The sequence below is a fragment of the Camelina sativa genome, chromosome 15, assembly GCF_030686135.1.
Source record: "Camelina sativa cultivar CO46 ecotype springtype chromosome 15, ASM3068613v1".
Taxonomy (NCBI): domain Eukaryota; kingdom Viridiplantae; phylum Streptophyta; class Magnoliopsida; order Brassicales; family Brassicaceae; genus Camelina; species Camelina sativa.
This window is the reverse complement of record NC_141894.1, coordinates 10,994,014-11,019,892: the sequence shown is the minus strand read 5'-3', so window position 1 is coordinate 11,019,892 and position 25,879 is coordinate 10,994,014. Positions and strand designations below refer to the sequence as shown.

At 33.0% G+C, this 25,879-nt stretch overlaps 3 protein-coding genes and 3 long non-coding RNA genes across 32 annotated transcripts; all 6 read left to right on the top strand.

Moving 5' to 3' along the window:
• The first annotated feature begins 925 nt into the window (after positions 1–925).
• Positions 926–1,546, top strand: LOC147926491 (uncharacterized). The gene is made up of 2 exons (XR_015581369.1): positions 926–1,056; positions 1,155–1,546. It is a non-coding gene; the product is annotated as an uncharacterized LOC147926491 (long non-coding RNA).
• A 445-nt stretch (positions 1,547–1,991) lies between these two features.
• LOC109129221 (defensin-like protein 293) lies at positions 1,992–2,593 on the top strand. The gene is made up of 2 exons (XM_019236962.2): positions 1,992–2,146; positions 2,238–2,593. The coding sequence occupies exons 1-2, from the start codon at positions 2,098–2,100 to the stop codon at positions 2,462–2,464; spliced, it is 276 nt and encodes a 91-aa protein (XP_019092507.1). The 5' UTR covers positions 1,992–2,097; the 3' UTR covers positions 2,465–2,593.
• Positions 2,594–3,230: 637 nt separating this feature from the next.
• On the top strand, positions 3,231–4,340 carry LOC147926490 (uncharacterized). Its single transcript, XR_015581559.1, has 2 exons — positions 3,231–3,316; positions 4,027–4,340. It is a non-coding gene; the product is annotated as an uncharacterized LOC147926490 (long non-coding RNA).
• Positions 4,341–8,389: 4,049 nt separating this feature from the next.
• LOC147926489 (uncharacterized) lies at positions 8,390–9,741 on the top strand. Its single transcript, XR_015582725.1, has 6 exons — positions 8,390–8,534; positions 8,622–8,653; positions 8,748–8,954; positions 9,106–9,319; positions 9,462–9,515; positions 9,603–9,741. It is a non-coding gene; the product is annotated as an uncharacterized LOC147926489 (long non-coding RNA).
• Positions 9,742–9,944: 203 nt separating this feature from the next.
• On the top strand, positions 9,945–25,705 carry LOC104746469 (uncharacterized). Of its 27 annotated transcripts, none has more exons than XM_087489418.1 (41): positions 9,945–10,253; positions 10,424–10,456; positions 10,626–10,931; positions 11,064–11,361; positions 11,542–11,617; positions 11,863–11,932; positions 12,030–12,141; positions 12,230–12,302; positions 12,385–12,482; positions 12,570–12,690; positions 12,824–12,947; positions 13,056–13,127; positions 13,270–13,323; positions 13,408–13,435; positions 13,594–13,667; positions 13,750–13,847; positions 14,469–14,521; positions 14,672–14,769; positions 14,913–15,105; positions 15,181–15,590; positions 15,693–15,758; positions 15,924–15,988; positions 16,075–16,120; positions 16,264–16,320; positions 16,417–16,700; positions 16,836–16,959; positions 17,062–17,133; positions 17,314–17,390; positions 17,474–17,589; positions 17,720–17,815; positions 17,931–18,003; positions 18,123–18,158; positions 18,266–18,316; positions 18,412–18,462; positions 18,564–18,618; positions 18,845–18,922; positions 19,016–19,101; positions 19,250–19,319; positions 19,493–19,557; positions 19,640–19,833; positions 24,038–25,705. In XM_087489418.1, exons 20-25 carry the CDS (start codon positions 15,463–15,465, stop codon positions 16,484–16,486), a joined length of 432 nt encoding a protein of 143 aa, XP_087345544.1. In that variant the 5' UTR covers positions 9,945–10,253; positions 10,424–10,456; positions 10,626–10,931; positions 11,064–11,361; positions 11,542–11,617; positions 11,863–11,932; positions 12,030–12,141; positions 12,230–12,302; positions 12,385–12,482; positions 12,570–12,690; positions 12,824–12,947; positions 13,056–13,127; positions 13,270–13,323; positions 13,408–13,435; positions 13,594–13,667; positions 13,750–13,847; positions 14,469–14,521; positions 14,672–14,769; positions 14,913–15,105; positions 15,181–15,462; the 3' UTR covers positions 16,487–16,700; positions 16,836–16,959; positions 17,062–17,133; positions 17,314–17,390; positions 17,474–17,589; positions 17,720–17,815; positions 17,931–18,003; positions 18,123–18,158; positions 18,266–18,316; positions 18,412–18,462; positions 18,564–18,618; positions 18,845–18,922; positions 19,016–19,101; positions 19,250–19,319; positions 19,493–19,557; positions 19,640–19,833; positions 24,038–25,705. The 27 variants fall into 27 exon arrangements, 24 of the variants coding, with proteins under 24 accessions (XP_087345544.1, XP_087345545.1, XP_087345547.1 ...); XM_087489419.1 differs by having other exon boundaries at positions 17,720–18,158; positions 19,640–19,696; positions 19,823–19,833; positions 24,038–24,103; positions 25,473–25,705; XM_087489421.1 differs by having other exon boundaries at positions 17,720–18,158; positions 19,635–19,696; positions 19,823–19,833; positions 24,038–24,103; positions 25,473–25,705.
• Positions 20,740–23,581, top strand: LOC104719316 (uncharacterized). The gene is made up of 9 exons (XM_087489404.1): positions 20,740–20,977; positions 21,066–21,269; positions 21,339–21,428; positions 21,511–21,618; positions 21,699–21,950; positions 22,031–22,069; positions 22,158–22,457; positions 22,554–23,072; positions 23,150–23,581. The coding sequence occupies exons 1-9, from the start codon at positions 20,783–20,785 to the stop codon at positions 23,423–23,425; spliced, it is 1,983 nt and encodes a 660-aa protein (XP_087345530.1). The 5' UTR covers positions 20,740–20,782; the 3' UTR covers positions 23,426–23,581.
• Positions 25,706–25,879: the final 174 nt, after the last annotated feature.

Sequence of the window (25,879 nt, the reverse complement as noted above, 5' to 3'; positions counted from 1 at the left end):
AATATTTATAATGGCATTTGAATGTAAATTTTTACACTTTTTAAGGTTAGTTTCATATTTGTACTTCTCAATTAATATAGTAGAATTATTTATAAGGAAAAATGAGTTTTAAAAGTTCCAAAATTTTGCTATCTAGAAATGATTTTATTCTCAAAAAAAAATTACAATCTTCAAAATTCTCCAATGTTTTCTTTCGACGTTACCATCAAGTGGTGTAAACAATGGTTTATTTCCACCCAAACCTCATATCATACCTTTTTTGTTTTTTTTGTTATTACTGAATCAATCAAGCCCGATCCATATCCAATCCTTCCTACGGAGAGTTCCGCGACTTAGTGGAATCGAACTTTGATGTGATTAGTTGCAGATGTGATGCTATAACCGCTTGACTAAAGATACTTCTAATATAATACTTTTTTATATGGAAGATAGTAGAAAAAAGTAGGACTCATCAATTTAGTGAGGAATAATCAGAGCAAATTTATTTACAAAATATAAAATAAATATCTATAAAATTAATTTCAAAATTTCTGAACAATAAGTTATATTTCTATGAATTTCTTTAAAAAGTTATAAACAAAATTTTGTTTAAAAATAAAATTAAAATAGATACTATAATTTTATTATGAATGAAATTAATAACAAATTTAATTTTTTAAAATATATTTCTATATGAAATAAAAAATTTATGAGTTTTAAGTGATATAATTACATAAGTATTACATATTGATTTAAATTAAATACTATACATTTCTTTTTTGAATAATGTTTCTAAAAAGGTAAATTATAATATCCAAATTAGTATGAAATCGTTTTAGATGCCATTCTCATATTTTAATTTAATCTAGAAAATAAATTCATTACTATTCTTACTGTTCATTCCTAACTAAATTTATTTTATTCCTTAATTAAATAATTTATATATGTTTCCTTTCAACATTTTTATATTTTCACTCATATTTATTAGTTTTATCTTGTTAAACCATCAATTACCCTCACCAAATCAAATGGCATCTAAAACGATTTCTCTCATGCTCGTTTCGCTAATTCTTACATGTAAGTCTATATTATTTCATGAAACTTCAATTCACATGCTAAATGTACTGAATAAATTTGGTTTGCAATCACTAATGAAATCGATGTCTCGATATTAGGCATCAGATCAGTGACCATACCTGTAGCTGAAGCTCAAGTCAAATATCATAGCTGCTCAACCGTAGATGATTGCCAAGATGTTCATTGTTTAATTGCATCGGTAAAATGTATAGATTCTCATTGTCAATGTTTGCCGATTTCACCACCTTCAAGCAGAAAAAATCTTAATCTACTACCAGCTGAGACTCCATTACCGTGCAAGACAGCAAGTGATTGTGAGGATAAGCTTACTTGTGTTTTTGGAAAATTTATTTGCAAAAATTCACAATGTCGTTGCTTAGATAAATGGTTAGTGAACTTACAGAACTGAAAAATCTATGTTATGTCTTTGTGTGATGATTTTGATGATAAAATAAAATAAATTTAATAGAGAACATTTTTTTTTGGTTTTGGAAATTTGTATGAAACTGTCAATATTTTTTTTCTCAAAATAGTAATAGTAATATAAAAACTTATGAAATTGAGGGAGTATTATAAGTTAAAGATTTTCAACGTCAACATGTATTTATTTGGTGGAAAAATTAATATCTACCATAAATGAAACATGAGACTTATCCATCCTATTGCTCGGTAAGTAACTGTCAATTTGATTTGCAAGTGAAAGGAAAAAAATTCTTAGATTAATTTTGTTCTGATTCGCTTCAGAAAGTGGTGTTGCCACTAGTCACCTTTGCATGACTTTCCATTTTTTCTGCTAATATTTTTAAAAAACTTGGAAGGACATGTTGACCAAAAAACTTATATTAATTGGTTACCTAATAATCAATGAGAAAACAATAAAAACATTTCAAACACCATAATAAATGTTTGAACAATCAAACACTGAACATACGTTTCAAAGAGCACAATCAAAAAGTTACAATATATAGTCAGCGAAATCATTCCTCTAAACACACAAAGTCTGAAGAGAAAAACAAAACTTTTCCACCTTCTATTCTATCAATGGCGACTAGACTAACATCGCTTTTCCTCTTCTTCTTTCTCATATCTTGTAAGTTTCCCTATTTAGATTTCTATTACATGCATCTATAACAACATCAATTTTGCAACATGTTTAAATAATTCGTTTGAAAATCATGTAGGCACATTTTTGTTGCATGAAACCAATGCATCAAGAAAAATAGGTAGAAGCTATATTCCACTGTGCGGATCAAGAGATGATTGTGATGGCATATGGTGTAAAGGAAAAGCAGGAAAGACTGGACAGTGTAACATGTGGACTTGTGACTTTGATGAATATTGTCGTAAGATTGTTCGTTGCGAAAACTTGCCAGGACCATATTGTATGGAAGGAATATGTACTTGTTAAAAAAAATACTTTGTTTTGAATATGCATAGTGCATTACTAAAACAAAGTAGTTTATTAGGTAATTCGTTTTCCTGCTGTTACGTTGTAGTCACTATATAAACACAATAACAACCAAAAATTTTGTTGCAATAGGGATTCAAACATAGAAGCACCATGTTTAGTATTATATATGTTAGCAAATTTTGCTGATTTTAATTTAGAGGGGTTTTATGAACTTTACTACTTATACCAAGTCTTTAGATATCATGCATTCACCTTTTGATAAGGTAATAGTGATTTATGTTTTATTTTATTTTGTTTTGATGCTTGGTCTATTGCGATCGCTATGACACATTAATATAATCATCAAAATGTAAGGATAACCAATTAACCTTTTATTAATACATTGTATAACTAAACACACGTTTTTAGTGAATAAAATAAAATTAGATCATGTAACCGAATGAGTTTGATGTCAAATAAATTTGGTATCTTCACAATATATGAGTGAAAAGAATAAAATATCAAAATATATGAATGTCTAACAGTTAAGGTATTATAATCAGCCAGAAAAAGAGTAATATAATATATTGAGTTTAAGTAAAATGTTTATATGTGTTATAAAAAACATCTTAATCATTAAATCTTGATAAATGTTAGATGGATATAGTTACTCTTTTTAATAAACCATATGATAAATAAGATCCATCCAGTATTAAAGAAAAAAAGCAGTGTTCTTTACCCAAAAGATGTACAATAAATTGCAAGACCCAAGTCATAATTCTTTCAAAAATATTATGATATTATACTCAAATCATAAAAAAATTACATCAAAAGTAGTATTTCTCTTCCTCCTCTTACTCTTGATACCTTGTAAGTCTCTAAATCTCTCACAAGTCTTTTAGCTAAATATTTGTTGGATTTTTACATATAGCATATCTTATTGTCGAACAATACTTGGGTTCACCCCTAGGGGTGAACCTCTCCATTCACCCCCTAATAAAATAAGGCAATAAAATCTGTATACATTATTATAAAATTAAAAAACTTAAACCGCACTTTAATAAACCCAAACTGACATATATAAAATCTAAACCTTAACCATCTCATTTGTGAACCCAAACCGTATATAATTTTGTTCTACTTATAAAATCTAAACCCTAACCATATTATTTGTGAACCCAAACCGACATATAATTTCGTTCTAATTGTGAAATCTAAACCCTAACATCTCATTTATGAACCCAAACCGACATATTATTTTGTTCTACTTGTAAAATCTAAACCCTAACTATCTCATTTTTGAACCCAAACCGACATATAATTTCGTTCTAATTGTAAAATCTAAACCCTAACCACCTCATTTGTAAACCCAAACCGACATATAATTTCGTTTTAATTGTAAAATCTAAACCCTAACCACTTCATTTGTAAACCCAAACCGACATAATTTTATTCTAAGTTTAAAAATGTAAACCAAGCCAATATTTAACTTTCCTTAATTAAAAGTATACAGAATTTGTTTCCTTAATTTGGTTTGCTTTTTAATTTAATTTTAATTTATTTTTAAAATAAAATATTAGATGGAAGATTCTGATTGGCTGAGAGAAGAGGGGGTGAATGGAGAGGTTCACCCCTAGGGGTGAACCTAAGTATTTTTCTTTGTGTTTTGATAAAATTTGTTCTTCATAATATAACATATGTAAAGCTTGGTGCATTTATAGAAAATAATTCCAATTGCAAATGCGTTTTGTTTTGATGGGTGAAAGACTTTGCATCTATAATAATTGATCTTTATTTATTAAACCATGTGATTTATATGCTCAATGACAACATCATCATGTAATACTAGTTAATTAATAAAAGTAGATATACAATATGATTGTAGTGGAATGTTTATAACTTAACTATATTAAACATGTTTAATTTACCTTAAATTTAGATTTTTTTGGATTTCCAACAACAAAGATTGTACTTTCCGTATTACTTAGATGATTTTACAACTTTTTCTTTTTGCAAATATCTAGATAATTCAATGTGTTTTTTTTATATAGCAAAACTAGATTTTAACCCGCGGTACACTGCAGGACAATTTTTTATTTTCTAATTGTATTATTATGTTGATATTGTTTATTTTATTTAGTATTTAAGATTGTATAATTATATTTTCATTGTAAATTCTAAAATTTAAGTTGGAGTACACAGCACGACAATTTATTTTTTACATAATTGTTATTTAATCAACATAATCATAATATTATAATATTGATGGTATTAAAAAATAATAAAATTATGATTTATTCGTGTTGTAGCATCAAGTAAATAATATTTTAACTTTTTGTTAATATCGACCCAAACCCAAACCCGTCCGCTGTATAACCTCGCTCGATGAGATTTTAAATTTTTAAAAGTACTGCATTTCATATCTTTGTAATTAAAATTTTATGGTAGGTATATTCTTATTTCTAAACAACAGAAACTAAACAGCAGATCTTGATATGTAGCCTAAATATTAAAAAGTAATAATGCTACACTACCATACCAACGATTTTGTGAGTTTTGATTGATTGCAAACTTTTTTTTTTTTTTGGTTTAAATTTCAAGCTTAATAATTATATCTATTTTCTAGAAGATTCTAACAGTTTACTTGTCAAGAACTGGTCAAAAGATGAAAGTCTATTGAACTTATACCTATATAAGTAAAAGAGAAGTACAAAATCAACAATGGGTCGGGTCAATTTAAAAAAATTACCCGAAATTAAAACAATCGGATATGGGTGAGAATAACCCGAAGCAAAGTAAATGGGTCATCGGGTTTTTACACAAAAAAAAAAACTCATAAATAAATGTAAATGTCTATAACTTCCATGTTATTTCCAATCCTGATTTCTCGTGATTCTCGATTACAAATATTCCCTTTTATCATATATCAAACCAAACTTCTCCATAAATCACTGAAAATATTTAGGAAAATCACAAAGATATCAATCTCCAACAAATATGTTGATTACCAAAATGATCCTAAATTTAAGCAACGTAATTTGAGTCACGTAATTGATTTCCGAATTAAATACTCATTAATATACTATCCTAAACTAACAAACCCCATAGAATATACCCTAAAACTAACCTAATCGAGTGACAAATCTACGTCTACCTATAAATATGTCAGTCATTTAGGCTGATTTATCATAACATCTACAAGGAGTACATATATCCCCTCTAAAACTTTTACCCAATCTCTTATTGTAAATATTGTGGAAAGGGTAATTATTTTAAAATAAATAATTTTGCAATATGTTGTGTGTAATTTTCCAACAGGTCAGAGAGCATGTAGAAAATTTTAGTTCAATAATATCATACTTTGTACTAAACTTTTTTCTGTTTTTTCATTTATTTTATTATATCAAAACTCATTCTATTCTTCTATTCAAACTCATTGTAAGAAATTAAAAATCTATAATCCATCGTACTGCACTATATTGAAAAAAGAATTTAACATATTTTAATATATTATGGACTGTACGTATCTGTGAATATTCCTCCGCGCTGTAGCGCGGTCCGATCCTAGTATCTTCTTAAACTAATTATAACTATTTCGAATATGGCAACAACTATTTTGAAATCTTTTTATTGAATTATTCGAATAACCAATTAAAGTTTGGCACAAAACCGTACTTTGATGTTAAATCAAATAACCATAAAATGATAAACTTGGAAAGTTTGAGAAATAAAATAAAAAGAACAAAAGCAATAAATAACCAAACTTCATTCTTCTCAATATTGGCCTTTAAGACAATATTGGCCTTCTGTGATATTAATTCACATAATCCTTCTTCTCACCATCTTTGATTTAAGAGCTTCAAAGTTTAAAAAGCAGTTGTCAATTTCATTTCTTCTTAATTTTTCTCCAAGTGCATTGGTTGAATACACAAAATAGTTAAACATCACACAAGGCTTAATAATTTAACTTACTTTTAAATTAAGTAAATTTAGCTTACTTTTCATCCTTCATAAATTTAGCTTTTTAGTAGGCTAGTTGTTTGCTTCAAGAGTCTCCATCTCCCAAATGGTAGGGCATCTCCAACTCATTTCTTCATTTTTTACTCTATTTTGCAGTAACTCCATTTTGCAGATAGTTTTACTCCAACCTATTTCTCCATATTTGACTCCAAAAGAGAATATTCTTAGAATATTGTTCTTATGTCTTATTATTAATTTATATAATGATCCTTTATTTATTAAAATTACAAACTTGACCCAATTATTTTATTTTTAGCAAAAAAAAATAGCAAGTTATTTATATTTAAGATTTATTATTGAACAACATTACATTATACAACATTCATTAATTATTAGTCTTTGTTGTATTAAGTTGTTTTTAATCTTTAGTTTAAGTCATATTATGTATTTTAAATTTTATTGGTAGTAATGCTATTTTGTACTTTTGTTTGTATTGTCTATTTTCTATGTAATATAAGTTAATTGTTGAATTTTTAAATTATTATTTATAAGTTTAAGTATAAAATAATAATATTTAACTGTATTTAGATATAAAATATAAATCTATATAAATTTAAGGGACTGATTTGCAAATAAAAAAGCTCAACTCTAAAATGGAGAAATGAAAAGTCTCCAAATATAGAGACAAATATAGAGATCTCCATTTTGGAGATGGAAATAGAGTGGGGTTGGAGAATATTTTTTTTCAAAATGGAATTTGGAGATAGAAATGGAGATAGGTTGGAGATGGTCTTAGAGACCAATTGCATCTAGATTACCATTCATATGGTTTAAAAAAAATACTTACCAATCAAATATATAGGGATTTAGATTACCACTCAGAATTTTCTGAAATTTTTACCCAATGGTAAATTGTTAGAATCATATTGCGGTGGGCATATGCATGGATCTGAAATTTTTACCCTATAATAATAATAAAAAAAAAAAAGAATAACCAAACAATATTAGAGATAACAAAACAGAAAAATAATAATAGATAATGAAATAAGAGAGGAAAAAAAAAGAAGTAGCAAATGACAACATTTTCTTCATCCAAAACTAATTCTTGTAACTACAACTTTCTTTGCTTGTCGTATAAAGGGAGAGTCTATCATGTTTCATTAGCTTAGATATGCAAGTGAAAAGTATTTATAGTGTTTTAATTTGGCTTAAAAAAAGAGGGTTTTGGATGAGAGTATATATTAAAAATTCTTGTCGAGCAAGTGTACAATATTTTGAGCAGATCACGATTTTGAACATATTTAGAAATTAGTTATGCAATATTAGTTATGGAATATGCTATAATTATGAGTGTGAATATATATTATCTAGAAATTCCTATTAGTAATCAATATCGAATAATATTACCATTTTTGAAAATCGAAGAAAAATCCATTGAATCCATATTGTTAGCACTTCAGATTTTTTTAGGTAATCTTTAATATTGTTTTCTATCTTCTTGCATTATTTCTAGGGCAACAAATGATCTTTTACCTAATCTGATTTGGTTTACGATTTTGAAGTCATATTTCAATTATTGTTATTTTGTGAAATTATCTAGAACACAAAATATAATTAAAAAATGTATATATAGATTCTGAATAATTGCAAAATAACTAGATTTTTTAATTTAAACGAAATATGTTTTATCTAAGAAAAAAGGAAAAGGAGGTGGGCGTAATCTAATAACTCCTAATGTGGCTAACGTTGTCGTTTAATGTCTTTTTATTATAGCCGTTGGATTAAAATTCTAAGAATTAGAAAAAAAAAGTAACGGTTATGAATTTGGGTTTGATCGAAGCTTGGTGTGGTTAAAAAAATGTAAGTTTTGTTGTTTAGTTGAATTGACCGACACGTCACTCTTCAAAACGGTCACAAATTGTGGACGTGAAACTTCATTTAAATCTGAAAAGTAATCAATTTCGAAACAAAGGGAGAAAGAGAGAGATTAATCAATTTTGTAACCGTTGTTTGGGTTCTCAATTGATAAACCCAGAAGAGACTTCTCAATCAATCTTGTGACCGTTGTTTGGGTTCTCGTCTTCCTTCTCTAAAAGTCGGAGAGAAAGAGAGAGCCATCTCCGATCAGGTCCTATGTTATCTTCTCTCTGAATCTTTCAATTTTACCAATCTCTCTCTCACTCTATGGTTCTCATATATGTTGCTTCTATTCTAGGGCTCCGTCATCGAAATTGTCACCGCGATCAGGTTATGTTATCTTCTTCTTCTTCTCTCTCTCTCTTTCAATTTCATCTCTCTCACGCTCCGCCATTGATGATTCTCATATATGTTGGTATACTAGGTTTTGATAGGTAATCAAGGACGACGATTCTCCTAAAGAACGAAGATGATTTCGTATCCTTCAATTTAGATTGATTTGAGATTTGATTCTGATTCGTTGGCTCTTCGGCTCTGTTTTGATGAAAGGATTGTCTTGTTTTGTCTCCAACGGGACTTTGATGGCACATCCCACGAAGACACGCATAGTAGTAGTCTCGTCTCTTCTATGGTATTATTGTATCTTCTTTTATGTTTCTTCTGTGCTCTGAATATTTGTCCTGAATCGAATTTGATCGCATATTGTCATGTTTTGTCTACTGAATCGTATACCTTCGGGTCCTTAGTTATAATACCGGATTGTTTCTTTGTTAATATCTCAGGTTTCTCACGGGTCAAAATTTAAGGGGAGCACTACGTCTCAGGTTCCTTTGCTACATACATGTTAAATGATTTTGAAATTTTTTGATGTATAACTTCCTTGCAAGGGAGCGATCCCTGTGATGCTGTGCATATTTGATAAGATCCTATCTCTGCTATGGCACGTGTATAAGGCTCTGTTGAATCTTATCTTCTCCTCTCTCATCATTTGTTCTGGTATGTTTCTTCTTCTTCCTTTTTCCCCTAATGACTTTATGAGATTTGCTATTGTTGGCGAGGTATGATTTGTTCTCATGTGTCCAGCTTCATGAATTGGGTTTACAGCGAATCACGAAGTTTACTTGTCGTTATGTTTCAGGTTTTGGATGATGCTTTGATGGACACGCTTCTTCTTTGTGCAAGGGTTTTTAGGGTTTTTAAAATTCCTCTTAACATGTCTTTTTCTTCTTCTTCTTATTCTTCTCTTTTTGTTACTTACATTTCTTTCTTCGTCTTGCAGGTTTTTTTGGAAGCAAACTAATTTTCGTGTATTCATTTCTCCATGCTACGTCTTCATGCCAAAATGCATCTTTATTTGCTTCTGAATTTTTACTTTGTTTCAGTGGTCTTTTTCTAATTACATGTTATTTACTTGTCGTTTTTGTCTTGGTTTTCCTGTGATTTACTTGTCACTCTGTTATTTCAGGTTTTGGATGATGCTTTTATCGATCAGTGATGGCTTTGATGGAGATACTTCCTCTCTGTAAAATGTCTTCAAGGGTTTTGTTCTTTCTTCCTCTTCACATGTCTTTTACTTTTCTTTTGTTTTGTTCCTTACAACATTTCTTTCTTCGTCTTGCAGGTGTTTTGGAAGCAAATTGTAATCTGATCCACGGGTATTCTTCTCCATGCTTCGTTTTCAGGCCTACTGAGTTTCTGAGAGTTACTATTGTTGGTGAGGTATGATTTGTTCTCCTGTGTTTTATTATGTTTTCCATATTCTCTTTCTTTGTATACACGGTAGAGCTTCATGAATAGGGTTTACAGCGAATCAAGAGGACGGTAAGGATCTCATATTGTCAACATTCATATATTTTTAAGTCTCTTAGGTGGTATGCTTAAGTTTGAGCTCCTCGGATGCACGAGGTTAGACTTGTGGTTTAGTAGTCAGGTATCTCCTCCTATTTCCCCTTTGGTATAAGTCTGCTATATAATTGTTTTCATTAGCTGGATTTTGAGTTTTGTACTGCGCCATAAGCGAGATTTTGTATTCAGAATGTTTTCATTAACTAATTTTTGTATTCAGTGTCTTTTTAACGAAAATCTCTCTCTTTGATGCAGATGGTGGAACTGATATGATAAATCCTTCTTCAGGTATGTCATCTTTTTAGGTTTCTTCTGTGCTATATCTTTTCCTATTACAACGTCTTTTACTTCTTCTCTGTAAAATGTCTTCAGGGGTTTTGTTCTTTCTTCCTATTACAACTTCTTTTACTTTTCTTTTTTTTTTGTTCCTTACAACATTTGTTTCTTCGTCTTGCAGGTGTTTTGGAAGCATGTTGTTATCTGATCCACGTGTATTCTTCTTTATGCTTCGTTTTCAGGCTTACTGAGTTTATGAGATTTGCAATTCTTGGTGAGGTATGATTTGGTTTCCTGTGTCTTATTCTGTTTTCCTGATTCTCTTTCTATGTATACACGGTAGAGCTTCATGAATAAGGTTTACAGCAAATCAGGAGGACGGTAAGGATCTCATATTTTCAGCATTCATATATATTTAAGTCTTTTAGGTGGTATGCTTAAGTTTGAGCTCCTCTTATGCACAAGGTTGGACTTGTGGTTTATTCAGGTACATTTTCGTCTTGCCCCTTTGGTATATGTCAGCCATGTAATTCTTTTCATTAACTGGATTTTGAGTTTTGTACTGCGCCATAAGCGAGTTTTTAACATGATTTGTTCTTTTTTTTATTGGATGTTTCAGGTAATGTCGCTCATCTACATAGTGACGCTGGCATTAACGTTTTCAGTCTAAGACCCTACCGTTTGCTACTATATATAGTCGGTGATGGCTTTGATTAATCGTTGTCAAGCGTTTTCTCCTTTTGGTTGTTCCTTTTTCCCCAATTCTTATTCCTATGTAAGCGAGTTTTGTTGCTGCTGTTGTTGTTTTGTATAAGCGCTGAAAGTATTTCCTCTCTTTGATGCAGATCGTCGTCGAGTAAGACGCACTAGGATTGCTCCGTTGAATCTTATCTTCTCCTCCCTCATCATCTGTTCTGGTATTTTTCTTCTTTGTCTTTTTTTCCCCTAATGACTTTATGAGATTTGCTATTGTTGGCGAGGTATGATTTGTTCTCATGTGTCCAGCTTCATGCATTGGGTTTTCAGCGAATCAAGAAGACGGTAAGGATCTCATCACTGGATGATGCTTTTATTTACTTGTCGTTCTGTTGTTTCAGGTTTTGGATGATGCTTTTACCGATCAGTGATGGCTTTGATGGACACGCTTTTTCTCTGTGCCAAGGATTTTCAAGGGTTTTGTTTCTGAATATTCACTTTGGTTCTGTTTTTTATTTTTTTCATTCTAATAACATGTTATTCACTTGTTAATAATACCTTTTATGTTTGATGCAGATCGTCACATCGAGTTAAGACACTGGGACTATCATTTGTTTAGGTAAGGTTTCTGAATATTCACTTTGGTTCTGTTTTTTTATTTTTTTTTTCATTCTAATAACATGTTATTCACTTGTTAAAAATACCTTTTATGTTTGATGCAGATCGTCACATCGAGTTAAGACACTGGGATTGCTTTGTTGATTCTTATCATCTCGTCTATCATTTGTTTAGGTAAGGTTTCTTCATATATCCCGGGATATATACATCTTCTTCTTGCCATGAGGGATTTTTCATACATGATTTGGTCTTTTCTTATTGGATGTTCCAGGTTTCAAGTAATGTTCCTCATCTTCCTTGTGACAAGGGTAACTAGGCTTTTAGCCTAAGACCGTGTCTTTTGTTATAAGATATTTGAGGTTCTCTAAGAAGAAAAGCATCAGGTTATTTACTAACTGGTCTCTTTCCTCTTTCTTGTCTGTTTTGTATATCTAATGCTACATCTATTCATACTTGTCTCTGTTATTTCAGGTTTTGGATGATGTTTTTATCGATAGTGATGGCTTTGATGGAGATACTTCTTCTCTGTAAAATGTCTTCAGGGGTTTTGTTCTTTCTTCCTCTTCACACGTCTTTTAATTTTCTTTTTTTTTGTTCCTTAAAACATTTCTTTCTTCGTCTTGCAGGTTATTTGGAAGCAAATTGTAATCTGATCCACGGGTATTCTTCTTCATGCTTCGTTTTCAGGCCTACTGCGTTTCTGAGATTTGCTATTGTTGGTGAGGTATGATTTATTCCCCTGTGTCTTATTCTGTTTTCCAGATTCTCTTTCTATATATTCACGGTATAGCTTCATGAATTGGGTTTACAGCAAATCAAGAGGACGGTAAGGATCTCAGATTGTCAACATTCATATATTTTTAAGTCTCTTAGGTGGTATGCTTAGGTTTGAGCTTCTCTGATGCACAAGGTTGGACTTGTGGTTTATTCAGGTATATCTTCCTCTTTCCCCTTTGGTATATGTCAGTCATGTAATTGTTTTCATTAACTGGATGTTGAGTTTAGTACTGCGCCATAAGCGAGTTTTTAACATGATTTGGTCTTTTTTTTTATTGGATGTTTCAGGTAATGTTGCTCATCTACATAGTGACGCTGGCATTAACGTTTTCAGTCTAAGACCCTACCGTTTGCTACTATATATAGTCGGTGATGGCTTTGATTAATCGTTGTCAAGCGTTTTCTCCTTTTGGTTGTTCCTTTTTCCCCAATTCTTATTCCTATGTAAGCGATTTTTGTTGCTGCTGTTGTTGTTGTTGTTGTTTATAAGCGCTGAAAGTATTTCCTCTCATTGATGTAGATCATCGTCGAGTAAGAGGCACTGGGATTGCTCCGTTGAATCTTATCTTCTCCTCCCTCATCATCTGTTCTGGTATGTTTCTTCTTCTTCTTTTTTCCCCTAATGACTTTATGAGATTTGCTATTGTTGGCGAGATATGATTTGTTCTCATGTGTCCAGCTTCATGAATTGGGTTTACAGCGAATCATGAAGTTTACTTGTCGTTATGTTTCAGGTTTTGGATGATGCTTTGATGGACACGCTTCTTCTTTGTGCAAGGGTTTTTAGGGTTTTTAAAATTCCTCTTAACATGTCTTTTTCTTCTTCTTCTTCTTCTCTTTTTGTTACTTACATTTCTTTCTTCGTCTTGCAGGTTTTTTTGGAAGCAAACTAATTTTCGTGTATTCATTTCTCCATGCTACGTCTTCATGCCAAAATGCATCTTTATTTGCTTCTGAATTTTTACTTTGTTTCAGTGGTCTTTTTCTAATTACATGTTATTTACTTGTCGTTTTTGTCTTGGTTTTCCTGTGATTTACTTGTCACTCTGTTATTTCAGGTTTTGGATGATGCTTTTATCGATCAGTGATGGCTTTGATGGAGATACTTCGTCTCTGTAAAATGTCTTCAAGGGTTTTGTTCTTTCTTCCTCTTCACATGTCTTTTACTTTTCTTTTGTTTTGTTCCTTACAACATTTCTTTCTTCGTCTTGCAGGTGTTTTGGAAGCAAATTGTAATCTGATCCACGGGTATTCTTCTCCATGCTTCGTTTTCAGGCCTACTGAGTTTCTGAGAGTTACTATTGTTGGTGAGGTATGATTTGTTCTCCTGTGTTTTATTATGTTTTCCATATTCTCTTTCTTTGTATACACGGTAGAGCTTCATGAATAGGGTTTACAGCGAATCAAGAGGACGGTAAGGATCTCATATTGTCAACATTCATATATTTTTAAGTCTCTTAGGTGGTATGCTTAAGTTTGAGCTCCTCGGATGCACGAGGTTAGACTTGTGGTTTAGTCAGGTATTTCCTCCTATTTCCCCTTTGGTATAAGTCTGCTATCTAATTGTTTTCATTAGCTGGATTTTGAGTTTTGTACTGCGCCATAAGCGAGATTTTGTATTCAAAATGTTTTCATTAACTAATTTTTGTATTCAGTGTCTTTTTAACGAAAATCTCTCTCTTTGATGCAGATGGTGGAACTGATATGATAAATCTTTCTTCAGGTATGTCATCTTTTTAGGTTTCTTCTGTGCTATATTATTTATTATCATCTTCTTTGTTTAGTTAATGTCTCAGTTTATCTTGAAAAACGCCGTCTCTCATACAAGAGTACTTTAAAATATTTCTTTTCTTTTTTTGAGTCTGATTTTAGTTAATGCCCTGTTTTTCTTCATGATCTTAGTTAATCTTATACCTTCCTTTTGGGTTTTCAGGTGGCAGCGAGACATTCTGTGTTATGCAGGCTCTTTAAGATCTTATCTAAATCGTAAGATATCTTCTCTTTTTTTTCCCCTGTCATAACTTTTTTTGAAATGAAAGCTGAGAGAAATACACCGGTTCTAATTTGTATTGCATGCTAACTACGACAGGCCATAACAATTAAAAACTTGGGATTATGTTTTGATTTTTTGTCCAGGATATGGCCATGGTGTTTTGCGTAAAACGGTTCGAAGATATATGCGCCAAAGAGAGTTTGCCTTCAAGCATCTACCTGATGATTCTCTTCTTCAGCTGGTAATATTTTGGTCATGCAACGTTTTTCAATGTTTCAGACTTCAAAATGGGTGTGTGCATTTTCTGTCACTGTACTCTTTAGACTTTTTGAAATCATTTTTACAATTTCAAACAGACTAACTAGTTTTGTTGTATTGATTCAGGTGGATGAGGCTGAAAAGCTAGTTAAAACGCTGTTTGAAGTTGCAAATTCCAGGCAACCTTCTGTGATATATATGGATTTAGTATGTACTTTTTAAACTCCCGTGTCAGTTGACATATATTCTGTTTTTCCCCCTAATGACTTTATGAGATTTGCTATTGTTGGCGAGTTCATAAATTGGGTTTAGACATGAGGTATGATTTGTTCTCATGTGTAAGGATCTCATCATTGGATGATGCTTTTATTTACTTGTCGTTCTGTTGTTTCAGGTTTTGGACGTGCTTTTATCGATCAGTGATGGCTTTGATAGACACACATTCCGATGAGAGATGCTCCACAAATTTTTTTGCTTGACGAGTTTGTTCTTAAACTTTATCATATGTTTAAGTCCACAGACAACGTTGTTCAATATGGTTCCTTGCTAAAATTGCATTTCTATTTGCTTCTGAATTTTCACTTTGTTTCGGTGGTCTTTTTTTAACTACATGTTATTTACTTGTCGTTTTTGTTTTGTTGGCCTAGGTTCCTGCTGATTTACTTCTCTCTGTAAAATGTCTTCAGGGGTTTTGTTCTTTCTTCCTCTTCACACGTCTTTTACTTTTCTTTTTTTTTGTTCCTTACAACATTTCTTTCTTCGTCTTGTAGGTGTTTTGGAAGAAAACAGTAATCTGAGCCACGGGTATTCTTCTCCATGCTTCGTTTTCAGGCCTACTGAGTTTATGAGATTTGCTATTGTTGGTGAGGTATGATTTGTTCTCATGTGTCTTATTCTGTTTTCCAGGTTCTTTTTCTATGTATACACGGTAGAGCATCATGAATTTGGTTTTTACAGCGAATCAGTAGAACGGTAACGATCTCAGATTGTCAACATTCATATATTTCTAAGTCTCTTAGGTGGTATGCTTAACTTTGAGCTCCTCTGATGCACAAAGTTGGTCTTATGGTTTATTCAGGTATTTCCTCCTCTTTCCCCTTATGATGGTTTTATTTGCTTGTCATTCTGTTGTTTCAGGTTTTGGATGATGCTTTTATCGATCAGTGATGGCTTTGATGGACACGTTTCTTCTCTGTTCAAGGGTTTTGTTCTTCCTCTTAACATGTCTTGTTCTTCTTCTTCTTATTCTTTTCTTTTTGTTACTTACATTTCTTTCTTCGTCTTGCAGGTTTTTTTGGAAGCAAACTATGCTATGTTTTCATGACTTCTCATGGGTTCCTTGCTAAAATTGCATCTCTATTTGCTTCTGATTTTTCACTTTGTTTCAGTGGTCTTTTTTAATTACATGTTACTTAGTTGTCGTTTTTGGTCTGTTGGCCTAGGTTCCTGTGACTTACTTGTCACTTTGTTATATCAGGTTTTGGATAATACTTTTGTCGACTAGTGATGGCTTTGATGGAGATACTTCTTCTCTGTAAAATGTCTTCAGGGGTTTTGTTCTTTCTTTCTATTACAACGTCTTTTACTTTTTTTTTTTGTTCCTTACAACATTTGTTTCTTCGTCTTGCAGGTGTTTTGGAAGCATGTTGTTATCTGATCTACGTGTATTCTTCTTTATGCTTCGTTTTCAGGCCTACTGAGTTTATGAGATTTGCAATTCTTGGTGAGTATGATTTGGTTTCATGTGTCTTATTCTGTTTTCCAGATTCTCTTTCTATGAATATAGTTTACAGCGAATCAGGAGGACGGTAAGGATCTCAGATTTTCAACATTCATATATATTTAAGTCTCTTAGGTGGTATGCTTAAGTTTGAGCTCCTCTTATGCACAATGTTGGACTTGTGGTTTATTCAGGTACATCTTCGTCTTTCCCCTTTGGTATATGTCAGCCATGTAATTCTTTTCATTAACTGCATTTTGAGTTTTGTACTGCGCCATAAGCGAGTTTTTAACATGATTTGGTCTTTTTTTTTTTATTGTATGTTTCAGGTAATGTCGCTCATCTACATAGTGACGCTGGCATTAAAGTTTTCAGTCTAAGACCCTACCGTTTGCTACTATATATAGTCGGTGATGGCTTTGATTAATCGTTGTCAAGCGTTTTCTCCTTTTGGTTGTTCCTTTTTCCCCAATTCTTATTGCTATGTAAGCGAGTTTTGTTGCTGCTGTTGTTGTTGTGTATAAGCGCTGAAAGTATTTCCTCTCTTTGATGCAGATCGTCGTCGAGTAAGAGGCACTGGGATTGCTCCGTTGAAACTTATCTTCTCCTCTATCACCATCTGTTCTGGTATTTTTCTTCTTCGTCTTTTTTTCCCCTAATGACTTTATGAGATTTGCTATTGTTGGCGAGGTATGATTTGTTCTCATGTGTCCAGCTTCATGCATTGGGTTTTCAGCGAATCAAGAAGACGGTAAGGATCTCATCACTGGATGATGCTTTTATTTACTTGTCGTTCTGTTGTTTCAGGTTTTGGATGATGCTTTTACCGATCAGTGATGGCTTTGATGGACACGCTTCTTCTCTGTGCCAAGGGATTTTCAAGGGTTTTGTTCTTCCTCTTTACACGTCTTTTTCTTTTTCTTCTTCTTCTCTTTTTGTTACTTACATTTCTTTCTTCGCCTTGCAGGTTTTCTGGAAGCAAACTATGATCTGATCATCGTGTATTCATTTCTCCAAAGAAAACCGTCGTAAAAAATTTATAAGCCTTCTCTCATACAAGAGTCAAAACCCTTGCAACTGTTGGTGATGACATTCTTCTAAACAAACTAGTCTCTGATGTCTTTCTTTGAATCGATCATAGGATTTTCACTTGCTTGTTTTTTTTCCAGGGTTTGGTTTCTAACTTGTCGTTCTGTTTTTTTTTTTTTTCCAGGTTTTGTGATGATGTTTGTATCAATTAATGATGGCTTTGATGACATGCTTCTTCTTCCTTACGCGCGTCTCTGACATTTTTTTTTTGGGCTTGCAGGTTATTTTGGGAGCGAGAATCTTCAACATCGCTCCCCCGCTTTTTAATGCATCTCTAATTTTTTTATTTTCTTTGGTTTGCCTAAGTAAAGTAAGTAAGTTTCTTCGTCTTGCAGGTTGTTTTGGGAGAGAGAGAGTCTATGATTCGACATTGCTCCCCCGATTCCGAGTTTTCACTCCCCCACTACAGTTTGAATATATATATTCTACTTTTACTTGTCCTTGTGTTGTTGTAGATTCCTGGTGGATGATGATGCTTTGATCATTATCGCTGATTTGCTTCTTCTTTTTTTCTGTATGTCTCTTAGGTCTGGTAAGTCTCGGCTCCTCTGATGTTTATTCAGGTTCTTGTTCTTATGTCTGCTATCTCTTTATTTGTTTCTTATAAACTAGATTTTGAAACTTAAAGTGGATACTAATTATGCATATTAATTGTTTGATGTTGTTACAGGACAACAATTGGCTTTTGTGTTCATTCTGTGTGCTCGCGGCTGGTGCAGAGGTAAAAAAGAACTCTTTGATGCAATCATCTCTTTTATTTAAAATCACAGACAGAGAAACTTTAGTGGATCATATGCATTTTCTTTTATCTTGCAGGACAACAGTTGGCTCATGTGTTCAATCCGTCTGGTCGCTGCTGGTGCAGAGGTGAAAGCTCTTTGACGCAATCATCTCTTTCTTTGTTAAAAAAATCACAGACTGAGAATGAAACTTTAGTTGATCTTATGCATTTTGTTTTGATGTTGCAGGACAATAGTTGGCTCTTGCGTTCAATTCGTTTCACTGCTCGCTGCTGGTGCAGAGGTAAAAAAGAACCTTTTAATGCAATCATATCTTTTATTATAAATGACGCACAAGGTTCGTGAGTTCTCTTTTAGGTTTATTCAGGTTCGTGGTTTATTCAGATTTTGAATTTTGGCTTCCTGAGTTTTGGACTGTGCCATCATGGACTTTTCAACCATGATTTTGTCTTTTCATTGGATGTTTCTAGGTTTCAAGTGAAAAACATGTCTGTCTATCTTTGATGCAGATCGTCGAGATTACAGTGTGGGAGGTTCGAAGGGAAAGCATTGTGGGAGTGCCTATGGTTTCTGAGTTTTACTCTCAGGTTACCTCATCCATAAACCTTTTTGCTCTAAACGCATCTGTATTATTTGATTCTGAATATTCACTTTGGTTCTGTCTTTTTTCTTTGATGCAGATCGTCGAGGCACCAGGATTACAATGTGGGAGGTTCGAAGAGAAAACAATGTGGGAGTTCGTATGATTTATGATTTTAACTTTCAGGTTACCTCGCATCCATAAACTATTTGCTCTAGACGCATCTCTACTATTTGTTTCTGAATATTCACTTTGGTTCTGTTTTTTATTTATTTTTTTCATTCTAATAACATGTTATTCACTTGTTAAAAATACCTTTTTATGTTTGATGCAGATCGTCACATCGAGTTAAGACACTGGGATTGCTTTGTTGATTCTTATCATCTCGTCTATCATTTGTTTAGGTAAGGTTTCTTGATATATCCCGGGATACATCTTCTTGCCATGAGGGATTTTTCATACATGATTTGGTCTTTTCTTATTGGATGTCCCGGGATACAACATTTTCAGTAGAGAACGACATGATTTGGTAGTGAATGAATCAAGGATTGTAAATTTAAATGTGCATTTTCAACAGTGGAACAATAGAAGAGAGTTTTCATCAAGTTCATGACCATTTGATCATAACATATGCAGTTTCAGGTATTTTTCCCACTGCAGTTGTAGAATTGATGGTCACGACATGAACATATTAATGTCATTTTGGTTTTCATATTAAGTGCAGGACAAGAAGTGGAGCATAGTGTCGGTGATGAGACTATAATTATCCTTCCAGTCCCAGGTATGTTTCATCTTTCTCTTCAGTTTAGAATTTCAAATTTTTTTCTCTTATCACTCGAAATTACCATCTCTTTTGTTCTTATGTAGTAACATATTTTATAGCTAACATACTTTCAGAATTCTATAGAGATTGAACAGGTTATCACTACAACAAATATGTACATTGATAGCAGACGGATATAGCTCATTTTCCGTCACTGCTATGAAAGATGAGATTTTTTTTCGCTTACTTTTTAATAGCATCTTATTAACGCTATGATAGGAAAATTATGTAGCGGGAAACAAAAGTGACTTTTGTCCGCCAATACTTAGTGAAATTATTCACTTAATCGCCAAATAAAAAAAAAACCCAAAAACTCGACACACTCTCTCTCTCTCTCTCGTTACAACCTAAGCTCAACCTAAGAAGATTTCTTCTTCTAAATTCTCTGTGTGTGCTCAAATTCTTCTAAATTTCTTATCAATTCTTCAGTTTTATCGCCGTTTGTGAAAAGCCCCAATTTCGCCGTTTGTGAAAAGCCCCAATTTCGCCCTAAATCTCCATATCCATCGCAATTGATAGCTCGAATCCATTTTTGAGGCATGTCTTTCTTCTTCCTCCTAATTTCGTTATTTGTTTCGATTATTTGTGATTTCAAACAGCTTTTGATTTCGATAAGGGTCAGATTTAGTTATCTGTTTTGTTAGGGTTCGATTTATCTAGATTTATTTCGTTATCTGTTTTTTAGGGTTCGATTATTTACAGATTTTGAGAATGTGGAGTTTCGAATCCATCTGTTTTGTTAGGGTTCGATTATTTACAGATTTGACTCAAAAATAGCTTTTGGATTTGAGTATTTGCGCCTTCATAAACTGAACGATTTTTTTTTTTTCCCAAGTGTTGGTGATTGAAATGTTGGGGAACTGAAGCTTCTCATTTCTCTGTACTCACACAACAGGTTAGTATCACTCAACCAATAGTTAAACATTATTATTACACACGAATATTGGTGATTGCTATGTTTTGTCCTTTGAGTCTGATTCGTATAAATAGTGATTAGAACATGAGCAGCCTGCTACGCGTAAAAGAAAACGAGGACCAACAAAGATGAAAAACCTAGCCAAGGATCCATCTGTTAGAGTGAAAGTTGATTACAATGTACTTGGAGTAGCGGTTGGTCCAGGGTCAGTCAAGTTGGCATCATATGTAGGGACATTGATGCGAGAACACATCCCTATCAACATACCTAACTGGAAGAAAGTGAGTCCAGATCTTAAAACACTTCTCTGGAGATCTGTTCAGGTAACAAGAATTTTTTTTTGTTTTTAAAAAGTCTCTCAATTGAACATGTTTACTTTTATAGTTATGGTGTGAGTGTAAGTGAATGCAGGCAAGGTTTGAGCTTGATGAAGATTGGCAAAGGATATCTGTGATTCACCAGATGGGACATTTGTGGCGATCACACAAGTCTGTCACGGTGAAGGCTATAAATTTGGCTGCAAATAACCAAGAGAGGATGAATTTGAGACCACCAAATATTGGTCCTGTTGATTGGCAAAAATTTGTCAAACTCAAAACTAGTGCTGCATTTAAGGTAATTACTTGTGATTATAATTGTTTAGTAGTTGATTGGTGATTAGTAATTAACATGTTTCATTATTAGGCCGTGAGTGAGAAATATAAAGCAAAAAGAAAGAATCAGATACCTCACACCACTAGTCGTAAAGGGATCAGCAGACTAACAGAAGAAATGGCAAGCATATATACTACAACTATGTTGTTTATTATTATACATAGTGCTTGTACTGTTACTGAAATTTTGTTTTCTGGAACAGAAAGCTGAAAGTGAAGATCCTTCCAGCGTGACAAGACTAGATGTTTGGATCAAGTCTCGCACCAAAAAGGATGGTACACCAGTAGATACGAATGCAGCTGATTTGATTGTAAGTCTGAATAGAGTTGTACACCAGTAAATAGTGTGTTATCGACTAGTAAAACCTGAAACTGTCTTTATGTTTTTCAGCAAAAAGCAGCTGAAATTGGTGGAAGTGATGCTCCAGCATTTTTAACAAATCCAGATGAAGATCACCTCGCCAAGCTTTTAGGACCTGACAATTCTGGTAGGCTGAGGGCAATGGGTAGAGGCATGAGTAAGACCAAATTAGCTTGTTTACAAATGCAGAGCAAGTGTATGGCTGAAATGGAAGAGCGGCAAGTAAAATTAGTAAAACAGGTCAATGCCTTGGAAAGTGAACTTGGCAGAATCAAGAATCAGGTTAGATACTTAAGAGTTCTCTACTATTCATCAGCCAGTTAGAGTAATATAAATTGATGTTATTTTTGTTTATGTTACAGAGACCAGAAGCTGAAATGGATGAAAACTCAGCTGCAAGAGTAACATATTCTTACTTCTTTTCATATCAGCTAAGTGATTCTTCTTAGTGTCGTTTATGATTCTTAGTTGCTCATGAAATTGTTGCAGAGTGTAAACAAAAGAGCACATCCTAAGTGTGTGTTTGTTGATTGGTCTGACATTGATGAAAATGTTGGTGAGGGTCGGATTCTTTCTTCTGATCCGGATGACATAGTGAATGACTGTCGTCTTGGCCCTTATGATCTCAAAGTGTTAGTTGAAGCTGCATATAAACCAGATGCATTTCTATGGAGACCTGCACAAAAGATCTTTCATATGAAAGAAGCTGTTGGACATATAATCGCATGGCCAACTGATAAGTGTAGACTGGTAGACAACAACATCCAAATGGAAGACATTGCCCCTATGGTATTTATAATTTCTAGCAATGTGTTAGCAATGTATTACCCCTGTCTATAATGCTAATTAATTATATTGGATTTGTTTACTGATTGTGTTTAACAGGGTATACAAGGAAACAAATGTAAACTATTGGATTTGTCTAAGGGTGACGTCATTGTTGCTGAGGGGCGTTGGGAGACACAAGAACCAAGTGCGTTGGTTAACGGAATTCCTCTTGGACCAAAAGCAGTTAAAGTATTTGTGGATTCAGTAAAGCAGCCTGATACATCACTATGGAGACCTACAGCTGAAATGTCATTTCTTGAGGACTGTTTGATGGCTTACGTATCTTGGCCCCTGAGTAAGGTTGATTTTGAAAATCCCTCAACTCCAACTGGTCAGAATGCTACATCACATGCTTCTTTGTCTGCATCAAAGGCCAAGTCTGCAGCCACAGCTTCTAAGTCTGCTACAGAGTCCAAAACTTCAGCAACAGCTTCAAAGGCTGCATCGCAGGCCAAATCTGCATCTATGTCTTCTAAGTCTGCATCTGGTTCTGAGTCTCCTGTTGATGATGCAACGGGTCCAATATCACCAATAAAGAATACTTTACCATCACAGTCTCCTCTCAGGAAGTCTCCAGTAAGTGTTTTCATATGTTATGAAGTTGTTTTTGTTAATTATATGATGACTGATGGTTTATATTGTAAACATGGCAGCGCATTAATAAAGTTATTTCCAAGGAGAATAAGAAGTGCAAGTTGATGGATTTAACTGAAAAGAATAGGGTTGTGGCTGAAGGACGATGGGGAACAAATGATCCAGAACATAAGGTTCACTTTACTCGCTTGGGTTCTAATGCAGTTAAAGTGTGGATAGATGTTGTGAAGGTGAAAAATGTAAAAGTTTGGAGGCCATCCGATGAAATAGAGATTATTGAAGATGCACTTAGCTCCTGCATTGCTTGGCCAGAGAACAAGGTCATTATGTCTTAAACTGATGGTTTTATTGTGTAATGTTAAGTACTTGAGATTGCTTGTTTATTTTGGATGTTCTTGAGACTTTGATGGTAAACTGATGTTCTTGAGACTTTTGTTATGTATTTTGGATCTGAGACGTTTATTAATCAGATTTTATGAGATTTTATAAAACAGGTTATGTGTGCTATAATCACATATCAGAAAATGCTATAAAAGTACAGGTAAACGTTATGATAAAAGAATATACCATAGCACAGTAAACAAGATAAAACAGCATTTCGCAACAGCTATATTAGATATGTATAACATAGCACGAAAAATTAAATATTGTATAAATTTTTGCAAAATTATAATCTTGATAATACAGCAGTTTATTAGAGCTATGCTATAAAACTATAACATAGCACGAAAAAACAAATGTTGTATAAATTTTTTCAAAATTATGATCTTGATAATATAGCAATTTCTTAAAGCTATGTTATATTTTTATAACATAGCATACGTAATAAGTGCTATTGTATATGGGGTACATATAATAACAGTGCCCTAAAACAGCGCTCATGAAAACGCTATCAAAAACCTATGATAGCGTTTTTCTCTGGTTAACAATGTGCATATTTGTTGTAGTGTATAGACGGAAACACGGAGAATAATAATGTTATGGTCTTTGGTTCCTATAATAACATGATCTAGGTCGATCTCTTATATCTCTTAGCACATAGCATACATTTATGTTTAGTTTCTTGCATTCATGCATTTTTGCTTCCTTGATTTACAGCTTCATTCTTTACTTGCATCACAAACTGTCACTTCCTTGCTTAACTTGTGTTTGGTTGTTTCTTTCACTAGTTGCATTCATGCATGGGTTGCTTCCTTTGATTCATTGTTTGGTTATTTACTCGTCACTTCCTTGCTTAACTTGCGTTTGCTTGTTTCTTTCACTAGTTGCATTCATACATGGTTGCTTCCTTGATTCTTTACTTGCATGATTAACTGTCACTTCCTTGCTTAACTTGTGTTTGCTTGTTTCTTTCACTAGCTGCATTCATACATGGTTGCTTCCTTGATTCTTTACTTGCATGATTAACTGTCACTTCCTTGCTTAACTTGCGTTTGCTTGTTTCTTTCACTAGTTGCGTTCATACATGGTTGCTTTCATGCTAATTTAACAACTCATTTACACTAGTTGCTTTCATGCTAGTCTAACTCATTTACTTAATTGATGCTTTCTTTGTTTCTTGGTTGCTCATTTTCTCAGTTCATTTATTAACTTGTTTGCGTGCTTGCCTTTTGATTCTTTGTTTCCTTACTTCCTCCTTTCGTTATTTGGCTACATGCTTATCTTGTTTCCATCTCTGTTTCTTTGATCTTTGTTTATTATATATATCATTCGTTGCTTAACTTCTTTGTATGTTTCCTTACTTAATTCTTTCATTTTTTGCTTGCATGCTTGACTTATTTTCGCACTTTCCTCTTTGCTTGCTTCCACATGAGCTTCTTTGCTCTTTTCATTGCGTGCTTCATTCCTTAGTTCCCTTGTGCGTGCTTTCTTGTTTCCTTCTTACTCGCATACATACATTCATGGATACACATGCATACATTCATAGATGAAAATGTGTATGTATACTTGCATACTTCCTTGTTTACGTACATAATTGATTCGCTGTTTTTTTCTTATTTGATTCCTTGATTTCTTAATGTATACTGGATCTCTCCGATGTAAATTGGTACCATAGGAAATCAATGTTATAAAATTTGATTATATATAAGTTAAAAACAAAATGATAAATGCATATATATATATTTCTAAATGTAGTCGGTCCACGTTCTCGAACCTTTATAGTCCGGCATGACAATTGTTTTATAATTGTTTAGCTTACGACAAATCAAGTACATTATATTGCACTTTTAGTGGTGAGGTACGAATTCATTGTGTAAATTTTGTAAAGTTAGTACCGAATCTTTGATAGATATTACAGTAATTGCCTCTTTGTTCTGCAATCTATGACGCATGGAGCTACGTTAGCTTACGTTTTGACACATAATTTGGACTTTGTCACAGTGAAACTGTATGACAACAACGAAGAAGGTGATGATGACCGATGCTGGCTGATATATCATATATGTGACAGTCTAGCTAGGATTTTGCAAATCATAAGATAATAATGACGTGCATGATGCATAACCAACATTTAAATCAGAAACAAAACGGATGGTAGATTACACTACAATTGTTTGTGCATGCTGTGAGAAATTAATTATTTCAGATATAAAAATATATATATTTTTGAACCGGAAGTATAATGTTCCATGAAGAATACAAAAATATTACCTGTTATTTTGAACCAAAATGGCAAAATCGAAACTAGTTTATGAAATCAAAATATATACATTTCACTAAAAATAATTATTTTTATGATTGGTAATTAATCATTAGGATTATGATACGTATTATCAAGAATCATGATG